This window comes from Haliotis rufescens, unplaced genomic scaffold, assembly GCF_023055435.1.
Source record: "Haliotis rufescens isolate VD_foot unplaced genomic scaffold, xgHalRufe1.0.p SCAF_4, whole genome shotgun sequence".
Classification (NCBI taxonomy): Eukaryota; Metazoa; Mollusca; class Gastropoda; order Lepetellida; family Haliotidae; genus Haliotis; species Haliotis rufescens.
Window position 1 is genome coordinate 43,221,269 of NW_025964112.1, and position 11,435 is coordinate 43,232,703.

Consider the following 11,435-nt stretch of genomic DNA (forward strand, 5'->3'; position numbering starts at 1 on the left):
GGAAGTGTGTAGATTTTGAACTGTTGTTGCCGAGCAGCAAGAAGCGGCGAGTACGTGCAAATATTAGGGTTTGTGTGACTCTCTTCTTTTCAACTTCTACTTATGTCTATTCAAAATCAACGATCATAACGAATAAAATCTTGTCAAAAGTAGTCAATATTGACTTATATGCAGGACCTATAATGCTTGCGATACACAGTCCAGTATGCCAAAGTAACAATAATCTATAATATGATGTATAATATCATGTGATTGCCCAGTATTGAAGCACAGGACCATGTCACTAATAATAATAACAATAAAAAAACTCGAGGTTTTTTTTGTTATTATAAGTTACACGGTCCAGTGATTGAAGCAAAGAAGGGGTCCCGTGTAAATATTTTTGCTTTGGAAAAAAACACGGCAGTCGTATGGACATGGTGTGCAGCTGTTATGACTGTGCTTTTTTAAATGCTTAATAACAGCCATCATTGCGACTGTCGTTTCCTGTACCGTTGTGTAGCACGTGCATGGTCATGGTGAAATACCGGTAGCCTACATTATTACCCACGTGGTACTTACTACATGGACAGCTATCATTACAAACTGTTTACATGTCAAAACACCTGCACAGAATTTGACCTTTCTGATTCTTCTTTGGATTGCTTCATTCATAAACTGGATTACAGTATTGCATTTTTCGAGTCAATAAAAATAGATATTGACCTCTTATTATGTTCATTATTGTTTTAGATGCTCATTTCATATCATATAATTATAATTTGCTGATTAAACATGAAGAATAATGATACAAGTGTGATAACTATTACATATTAGTCAGTCTTACTGATGGTTTGACAATGTAACATTGTTTTTTTATAACATTTTTAAGTTTGTGTAAATGCATTCGTGACTCTCAACAATGTATTACATCTCTATCCATTGTTGTTAGTTCCCCAGAACCAATTTGCCACCATAGCTATGTTTAAGGCCCTGTTCATATAACACATTGCTAAAAAAAACATCTGTCAAATACACATGATGTATTCTTAATTGATACCCGTGAAGATCCGGGATAGAATATGATTTCAGCAACCCATGCTTGTCGTAAAAGTCGACTATGCTTGTCGTAAGAGGCGACTAATGGGATCGTGTGGTCAGACTTGCTGACTTGGTTGATGCATGTCATCGATCCCAATTGCATGGATCGATGCTCATGATATCAATCACTGGATTGTCTGGTCCAGACTTGATTATTTACAGACCGCCGTCATATAGCTGGAATATTGCTGAGTGAGGCATTGAACAACAAACCAACAACAACTATTCATAATTGAAACAATTGGTGTTATCACCCATTTCGACTTTCATGAGAATAAAATATGTTTAAACTGAACAAGTTTTCGACTCTCGTTAGCATACTGTCTCAAGTACAACTGGGGGTGCTTCATAGCACGAGGACCCCCTCCCCTATCTTAACATGAAACAGGAAACATATTTCTGGCTGAACGATCATTTATGCACACATCTTGTTCAATTAAATGTGTCGAGGGAGCACTCAAATAACCCCCGTAATGCTGAAATTAGTTACACATACATATCACAATAGACCCGTAAAGATCCGGGGTAGAATAGGTCTCCAGCAACCCATGCTTGCCATAAAAGGTGACTATGCTTGTCGTAAGAGGCAACTAACAGGATCGGGTGGTCAGGCTTGCTGACTTGGTTGATGCATCTCATCGAATACCATTTGCGTGGATCGATGCTCATGATATCAATCACTGAATTGTCTGGTCCAGACTTGATTATTTACACACCGCCATCATATACGTGGAGTATTGCTGATTGAGTCGTTAAACAACAAACAAACCAAACCAAACATATCACAATAATGCCAAACTCTCACTTCAGAAGGGTCTTTTTTAGTTGGCTGTTGATTTAAAGCTCATGAGTGAGAGAAATTCTGTGACAAGAAGGATGAAGACTGACATCACTTGTGAAACAGGGTCATGTTGGAAAATGGATCCAGGGCATTTACCATAAAAGACTTGAGGTACAAGGATGTGTTATATACTCCTCGGGGATCTGAGCATGACACCTCATATGTACTCAATACATTGATCAGTGCAGTAATAATGTAGCGCTTCGAGCATTGCGTATGGAGTCATGTGCATTACAATCAGATTATTATTATTATTTTATCTTATCCTGACTCATACAAATGAGCAATAAGTATGAGTCAGGATAAGTATAAATGATATTTTTACTCTAAAAAATACATATTTGTTATTATTCTAAATATTATTATTATGGTGAAAATTCTCTACATTCTTTTATAGGTTAAACAGGAATATGTCCAGTGACCTTGTGGCCACCTGGGAGGTCGCTCTAAGTGATGGGGTGCACTCGATTGAATTTGAACATGGGACTACCACGGGCAAGAGAGTCATCCGCGTTGATGGGAAGGTGATGCTGTTTCCGTGTTTTATTAACTCATCGTCAATACTTCTCATTTTGTATAAACTCTTGAGGATACAAACATGTTTAGTCTTCTGGACTGAGCATGTAACCTGACATCATTTTCATTAGATCTCAGTGTTAATGTATGGACTTCTTTAGCAAAGCTTACAGGCCAAACGAATTGTTACTGGACTGGGGCTTCGGAATAGTGGCTAAAGTCACAGACTGTAGTATCCTACGTACCTACATAGCCCATGAACACATACAACCACATCCCAGTGTAGTAGTGTCATGTGTCATGGAAGAAGTCCATCGAAAGCGCCAAACTCTGTTCAGGAGCTTCGTACAAACTCAGCCATTGCCTCATATTGAGTGAGTGAGTGAGTGAGTTTTGGCTTTACGCCGCTTTTAGCAATATCCCAGCAATATTACGGCGGGGGACACCAGAAATGGGCTTCACACATTGTACCCATGTCGGGAATCGAACCCGTGTCTTCGGCGTGACGAGCGAACACTTTAACCACTAGGCTACCCGACCGCCCCGCCTCATATTGAAGCAATGTATAGAGTACATTGGCACGAAGCTGTTTATCATTTGTGTAATGTAAGAGGGTGCCACCCCCCTTATGGTACGCCCTGTTATGTCATATTCTGGATGCCACAGTGCAGTACGCCGGATGCCACGAAATGTTTATCTGGTTAGCGAATGCCAATATTTCAATGTTGAAATTTATATTGCATCTTTTTTTTCTTGCAAAGATTGACAAATTAATAAAAAGTTAGCTCTGACCGTACATGTCTTATGAGCAGGCATGGCCATGCAATCCATGTGAAATTCCAATCTAATTTACTTGTACTAGCTGTGTACACTGATATGACTCTAGAGTTCTTAACTTGGATGCCAAATAAATGATGTGCTGGATATACAGTAAACCATGTTTATTACAAACATGCTTATACCAAACTGATAAACACAGCAAACTTATTTTTTGCTCCCGGCCATTTGCTGTATGTATGCTTGTTATGAACTATGGTTATAACAAACAAAAATGAGTGGTCCCTTTTAGTTCGTTATTACCATAGTTTACTGTATAGAGATGCTGTGTGCGTTCCAGTTGCCAAAAATGTGTTGCAGTATGTCATGTAACATGAAGGATTTGTGATTGATTTAATGTCTTCCAGTAAATTATATAGAAGCTTTGGTTGGTTGATGCGATCCCATATCAAGACATCTAACCTTGCCTTTTGAATTCCAGGAAATTCATCGAGAAGACTGGATGTTCAAACTGGTTGGCAAGGAAACGTTCCAAGTTGGCAAGGCCAAGTGTGAAATCGCCATCGAAGCAGTCAGTGGATTTGCCTATGAGTACACCTTGCAGGTTAATGGCAAGAGTTTGCAGAAGTTCCGTGAGAACCAGAGGAAGATCACGCAGTCCTGGATACTCCACATAGGGGACAACCCAATCAGGGTCACCATGGGTAAGTTAAGATTTGTTTGTTTGTTTGTTCTTCAACGCCGCACTCACCAATATTGCAGCTATATGATGATGTTCTGTAAATAATTGAGTCTGGACCAGACAATCAAGTGATTGACATCATGAGCATCAATCCACGCAATTGGGATACGATGACAAGCATCAACGAAGTCAGCGATACTGACCACACACACCCATCCCCCCCCCCCCCGATCCCGTTAGTCACCTTTTACTACAAGCATAGTCGCCTTTTATGGCAAGCAGGTCCTTCAGTGACTTGGTTGATTGCATGTGTTCGTATCCTGATGATGGGGATCGTTGCTCACAATATCAATCACTGGATTGTCTGGCCCAGACTCGATTATTAACAGCCGCCGTCATATAGCTAGAGTATTGGTGAGTGCGGTGTTAAAAAACAAACAAACAAACAAATACCATTTCCAAACATCAACCAAGAAAACAAACAGCAGATAAAAATTCCTTTCTGTTATTGTTTTAAACTTTTCAAGGTATTGGTGAGGTAGGGATGAGGTCAGTCTCATTAAAGTCAGATCTTAGTTCTTGCTACCGCTAAACAAAGATCTGAAGACAGCCCATTAGGGGTCACGTCAGAACGACCTTTCATCCGACCAATCAGAGCGTCGCTTACCAGATTATGAAAGTGGCAACCTAATCATGCAACCTCGAAAACTTTAACATGGGGTATTGCGAACGATAGTTACGGGTTTAACGACTGAATCCTTACAATCTAGACCATCTATTAGCCATTCCAGAATGTTTTTTTGTTCAGGTTTCAAATTTGTAATCGAGAATTTGTCCAAATATGTTTCGAAGCATTGTCGCCAATTTGAAATTAGTGCCGTAAAGCATGAGAAAGGTGCGTTCTGATTGGTCATTCCATTTGTCGGTCAAAGTTCACGCAAGGTCGGTCTGATGTGACCCGTAATGGGATCTCCTCAGATCTTTGTTCAGCGGAAGCGAGAACTAAGATCTGATTTTAATGAGATTGGGGATGAGGTGAAATGAGGTTTAAAGTCGTGAGATTATTGCACATGTGTGGGTTTGGGTGTGGGTGTGTGTGGCTGCTTTAATTAGTCCTGGGTAATGCTGGCTTTATAGTGCTAGCCCACTGGGATGCCATGCTGCAGCTATTACCAGATTTAATGGGATAACCCACTCAGACACAGTATACTGACTCCGAGCTGACCAGTTCTTGTTTTAGCCCCTTAGTGCCAAGGGCCAGGCAGGGTAACAGCAAGTACCATCTTTTAACGTCTTTTGGTATGACATGTCCAGACATCAAACCACAGACCTTGCACTCTCTGGGCAGACACTCTATTCAATAGACCACAGAGGCGTTTTATGTTATTCTATTGGAGCAGGAAGATACTTGATCCAAGGAATCATAAAGTATAGGTTTAAAAAGAATTAAACTAAAAAATGTAGCTGGAAGCAAACAAACTGTTTTGAACATATTGTGTGTTATGTTCCAGAAAAGGACACAGTTGATGTATGGGTGAACGGAGACAAAGTCAACACAGCAGTAAGTACACTTAATCTTAAATCTCATCCATCAATCAGTAGCATCCATGATACCAGCTGACTTGTTCTCGCACCAGCAGCAGGGTGGCCAGGCGTGCAAGGATTCTATGATCCTAGATTCTTCCTGATCAGGAACCTTGGGTCATCATTCCCATATTCTTGCTTGTGGGTGTCACTGAAGTCGTAAAAGGCTAAGATGTGCACCAATTCGGACTTTCCTAACACCTTAAACTGAAATATTATGATATAGCTGAAATACCATTCAAAGCATTGTTAAACCCTATCTAAATTCAACTCAGATCTTCATTCTCTTTACCGCTAAACAAAGATCCGAGGACATTCCATTACTGGTAACAGCAGGATGACCTTTCTTCGACCATTCAGAGCATTGCTTACCTGATCAGGGAAGGGTTAGTTGGAAAGTACTTTTAAACAAAAAGGTTAACACAGGGTATTCCGCAAGACCTATATAGCTGATTCCGTCAAAATCGTCTATCTCCCGCTTCAATGGGATAAACATTTGAAACAGAAGAGACTTTCCATAGCCCATGGAAGTATTGCTATTCAATATCGGGCATCTATTAGACATTACAGAATTTTCAGTTTTTAGATTTTGAATCAATGTTTTTCAAAGTGCTGTCTGGTATGGAAGTTGTCAGTTTGAAACTTGTGCAGTAAAGCTCAAGAAAACTGCTGATTGGCGAATGTCATCTTTCTGTTATTCATTTTATTGGTCGGTCCAAGGTCGTGACATCAAATTGGATGTCGTCTGATCTTTGTGTATCTGATTTGAATGTGATTGTGTTAAACCCAACTAATTCTCAATCCAGGCCGAGTTTGTTGATGATGGGACCGAAACCCACTTTGAGATTGGTGCTCATTCTGCCTACATCAAAATCTGCAGCAGTGGCAAGCGTCGGAGTGGTCTGGTGCACCAGCTGTTTGTTGATGATGTGGAGATACCCACCGTTAGTGACTGAAGAGGGAGGAGGGTATCCATCACAGGAAGGGATAATCAAAACACTTCACCTCATTTCATACAGAGATATGATTGCTTGTGGAATAATTGTAGAACTGAGCCGAGCACATGTGAATGTTTTGTGTGATCTTTTATTAGAAATATCATGGCATTAACATACCTCAGTTGTCTGACAAAATACATTAGAAGGTATATTTATTGGTCAACAATTTTAGAGACTAAGACATTAATGTGTTTATTTTCTATTTTTCGTTACTTGAATAGATCGAATAGAGCTCGCCTGGAGCAGACTGAGTGAAAGGCATCATTCAGACGAGTATGACTGTCCTCTTTTTATCACAGTAACCAAATATTAGTTGTTGTCTTATGGAAAGAGGAACAGATCAGAGCGAGAAGAAAAACTTCTAGAAAGTCTTACATTTTCAGTAATTTTAATGTTCAAATGTATCCAGTCTCATTAAAGTCACATCTTAGTTCTCTCTATCGCTAAACAAAGATCTGAGGATATCCCATTACAGGTCACGTCAGAACGACCTTTCATCCGGCCAATCAAAGCGTCGCTGACCAGATCATGAAAGTGACACAGTCGGAATGTGTTTTCTAATCATGCATCCTCGAAAACGTTAACACGGGGTATTCCGAACGACAGTTACGGTCCGTACAACGGATTCTGTCAAAATCATCTTCTCTCTCTCGCTTCCGTGGGATAAACATTTGAACAGAAGAGGTGTTGCACAGTACTTTGGAAGCACTGCCATGCAACCTCAGTCATATATTAGACATTCCAGAATGTTTGTTTGTTTGGAAGTCGCCAGGTTGAAATGAGCGTCGAGCTCGAAAAAGCTGCTTTTTAATTGGCTGATGTCGACTTCTCGTTAGTAATTACAGTGGTCGGTCAAAGTTTGCGAAAGGTCGTTCTGACATGACCCGTAATGGGATGTCCTCAGATCTTTGTTTAGCGGCAGCAAGAACTTAGGTCTGATTTTAGTGAGATTGAAATGCATCAACGATAAAGAAGTACCAAATGGCAAGCGCTCTTTACTGTTCCTGTTCCCTTCTAATTCTTTTCACAAACTGTTTTTAAGTTTATGCTTGTCATATTTTCTTTCCCAGAATCAGATCATAGTGATTCTCCTTTTGTCAGGTTTTTCATAAATCAGGTTCTTTTGCCTTTGGGAGAAACAGTTACGTTTCAGAGACTGGTATGGCAATGGTAAGATGATGTATGCATAAATCCTGGATATGTGTTCTAGCATGTTCTATCTCAGTGCTTGGCATCTGGAAGATTGTAACAATATAGCATTGCATACTGTTCCATACTTTACCGTCCATGTATAGAGACTTGACATGTTACAATAATAAGCCTTAACAATTTAAGGACTTGAGGCTCTGTAATTTTGTCAACAATATATATCATGATATATTTAGCATTTTTGCCTTTTATCTATTAATTGACAAAATATTTAATGTAATTAGAAAATGAGTATCACATTTGTAGTTGAACGAAGTAGTAATTTAAAGTCTATTCAACCACCATCCTCCATCCTCCACCAGCCACCTTAGTGAGTGAGTTGGGTTTAACGCCGCTTTTAACAGTAGTCCAGTCATATCATGGCGTGTCAGCTTAATGTGGGAGGAAAGCCCAAAGTGATGCAGGTCTCAGACGTTTACCACTTCGGTGAAACCCACGAGCACGGGTATGGTGCTGACAAACCTAGAAACATAATCGGGGCGAACCGGGATTCGAACCCACAATCATAGGTTTCCGGCATGCCCAAGGGACGCAACTCCTCACAGCGAATCGCGGCGCCTTAGACGACTGGGCCACCCGTGCCCCCCCACCCACCACCCTCCTTAGAACAAGTAGTAAGTTTGTTTGGGCCTAATATTGCTTGTGTGTTCCTGTATTTCTTTGTGTTTTTCATTTATTGGTGTATAGTATGTTTTTTATTATTATTTATATATATTTGCACATTACAATCCAGAAAATATAAGCAGACCCAGTTTTTCAATGTCAACCATTACTTTGAAAAGGCAGCACAACGCAACGCAACACAACATACATCAGACCATATACTCACATATCGCACAACACACAAAAACCCCACACACTCACACATCACAACACACATGCACACACCACAACACACACGCACCCACCACACACACTCACACACATTCATACCACATACAATGTGTCAGTTAATCCTTCAGAGACAACTATTAACGGCATGTCAACCTAGCCTCCAGACAATATTCTAGCTTCACGTTTGACAAGTAACATTAAAATACATGTAAAAGTTTCAATTAATTCATAACACATTTTATATTTCCATTTGCATAATTATCAGATAAATAATGATTTTTTTGCAATGTATGGTATAGCCCCTTGATATGAAGATATTGTCTATCTGTCTTTGCCGGTTTTATTTGGTTCAGCTATGTTTATCAAATATATAGAAACCTCAAAAGACTTTTGATTTCACTTTGTTATTTTTTTTGTATTTTTAGATGCAAATTAGAAGTTTTGTGGAAATTGGGGTATTTTGTATCTTACTAGTACTTGTGTTCAGTGGTTGTGTGACACATCAGATCTGCTCTATGTAGCGAAGTACATAGACGTGTGTTACAGAGTTGTTCCCCTTGCACTTCAAGTTACGTTGCTTGATACTGTAATTCATTTGTTGATTCATTTTCATTTTTGTTGATCATATCATAAGCAATAATACTCACATCCACTTTTCTTTCAAAATGATCTTAATAGGTTATACTGTTCATTGTTAAACCACTAAAAGAAACTTGTAAATGCATGATGCATACAATTTTTCGTCATAACATATTTACATAAGATGTCCATAGAAACTGCTTAGCGTAAAATAAAAATGGTTATTGTTATCACCCTCAAGTCTCGTAAAAGTTTTATGAAACTAGATCTAACAACTCAGTTAAACCAGTCAGTGTTTGGTATTTGCAAAACACAAATTGCAGGAATGAAACAGCTCAACCAGCTGTCCCCAAGTTTCCATAGTGACGGACTGATGATCTGCGTTACCATGGAGATGATTTCACATCTTAGATTCAACTTCACAACATATCCACTATTTGTGTGTTTGTTCACTGATTAAACCAATAAAATAATACAGAGCGACAGATAAGCAGCGTATTTGCGTAAAGTACACCCCCCCCCCCCCCCCCCCCCAAAAAAAAAATATTCAAACCCCAATTACTTTCAATTAACTTGCTTACAGAAACGCATGCATTAAATGAAAAATATATAAAAACAGCATGCGTATATACCCAAATGAAGCTTTTTCAGCATGCGTACAATGGAGCTAATTGCCGAAACACAATAACGAGCTAATTTACTTTTTGAGTCAAGCCTATATATTTAAAACAGTTATCATGGTTTTGTACATCTGAAACATTATTTCATTTTCTTTTTTAATCTTAAAATGTCTACTCTTTTGGGGAAATACCCAAAAGAGTGATGAATAGATGACTGAAAAAATATTGCTTACCCAATGAAAAATGTAATAATCCAATTAAAATATATGTCATCGCCCAGTTGGCGGTACACGTGCTTTGCAAATCCGAAATCTGCACGCCAAAATCCATGTTGTTCCTTACACAATTTTGACTGGACTATTCATAGACTCGTTAATCAAGCCAAAATGTAACTCCAGAATTCTAGCCTAGTTCAGCAAGTGTGGGAACAGGACTTTTATAATCAGTTAGCTCCTTTGCCTCTGTAAGACGATTGACTCATACCACCACCACCCCCCATCAAGACCCTGTGTCATGTTGTGTACATTTTTCATCAAGTTGTGTGTATATTTTACTTTTATGATTGTGTTTTTCATTTCAAGACAAGAGTATAATACTTACTGACATGTTTTCTTTATTTTGGGTGTCATAAACAATCATTTTACACTTGGTGTTTGTGATACTGTATGTTTGTGTGCTTGTATAATGCATAATACTATGTACACATGCAATGTATATGAATCTGTCCAAAGGTTCACCATTTTTAAGCTTGTTGTTTAACATCAAGTAAGTATTCAACAGACCAAAATATAGCAATCAGGGTATTTTTACTACTTTGCAGTTTATTCCCGACATTAGAATAAAAAGGGAGATTGTTTTCATAAGTCATTTGGACTGAGAAGTCGGTTATGCTTGTTGTCATGGATACAGTTGTCATGGTTTTCTGTGAACTTGCAAGGTATTGATATTCATGACTACACTAAAAGTGTGAAAAATATTCATTCCATTTAAGGTTTTGAGCAATCTCATATCTTAACTCTAATGAGATATTTCTTTGCTCGATCTGATCCCTCCATATGAGGTCATGTTAGGTGAAATTCTAATCAGCCAATCAGCATCAAGGCTGTTTAATTGTCGGATGGAGTACTGTAAACGAAGCTTTCAAAGTTTATAATAAATTTAACAAACACATGATAACTGACTATTTATGAGAATAACATCATACCATAGCACATGCATACAAGACTAGTTTCTTTGGCGTTAGGGGATTCTCATGTTAATACTAACTACTACTATAACTATAACAATGAAACCTGTGGTTGAGCATCAACCTTAACCAGACACAAATTACATGCCCAAGCATTGGGAGCAACTACCCGCATATAGTGCCGCATGTATAGTGAGTGAGCATCAGCGGAATGAGAAGCTGCTTGACTGACCATCAGTCATTACTGACCCCAGCATGGGGCGCAGTCGAGTATATGACTTACGCTTCTGAACATCAGAAACAGTATTTGGCAGCATGTAAACCAATAAATAAATAAATAAATAAACATGTACAACAATGAATGGTTTGGGGAAAATATCCCCGAAACATTATGGACATGTTAAAACTACCTTCTATGAATCATCATGAGAATCCCTGTCCCTACTGACACACATTTGAAAATGTGATTAAGCTGTTTGTGTTATTATAAACCCAGTCAATCTCATTTACAATCACATTTCTGATTTCT

General features: G+C 38.8%; 1 protein-coding gene across 2 annotated transcripts; it reads left to right on the forward strand.

Annotated features, from left to right (window-relative positions):
* The first annotated feature begins 5 nt into the window (after window positions 1-5).
* LOC124135927 (fas apoptotic inhibitory molecule 1-like) lies at window positions 6-8,037 on the forward strand. 2 transcript variants are annotated; one of them, XM_046501620.2, is made up of 5 exons: window positions 6-68; window positions 2,319-2,445; window positions 3,696-3,918; window positions 5,408-5,457; window positions 6,287-8,037. In XM_046501620.2, exons 2-5 carry the CDS (start codon window positions 2,332-2,334, stop codon window positions 6,434-6,436), a joined length of 537 nt encoding a protein of 178 aa, XP_046357576.1. In that variant the 5' UTR covers window positions 6-68; window positions 2,319-2,331; the 3' UTR covers window positions 6,437-8,037. The 2 variants fall into 2 exon arrangements, with proteins under 2 accessions (XP_046357576.1, XP_048237965.1); XM_048382008.1 differs by having other exon boundaries at window positions 31-50.
* Window positions 8,038-11,435: the final 3,398 nt, after the last annotated feature.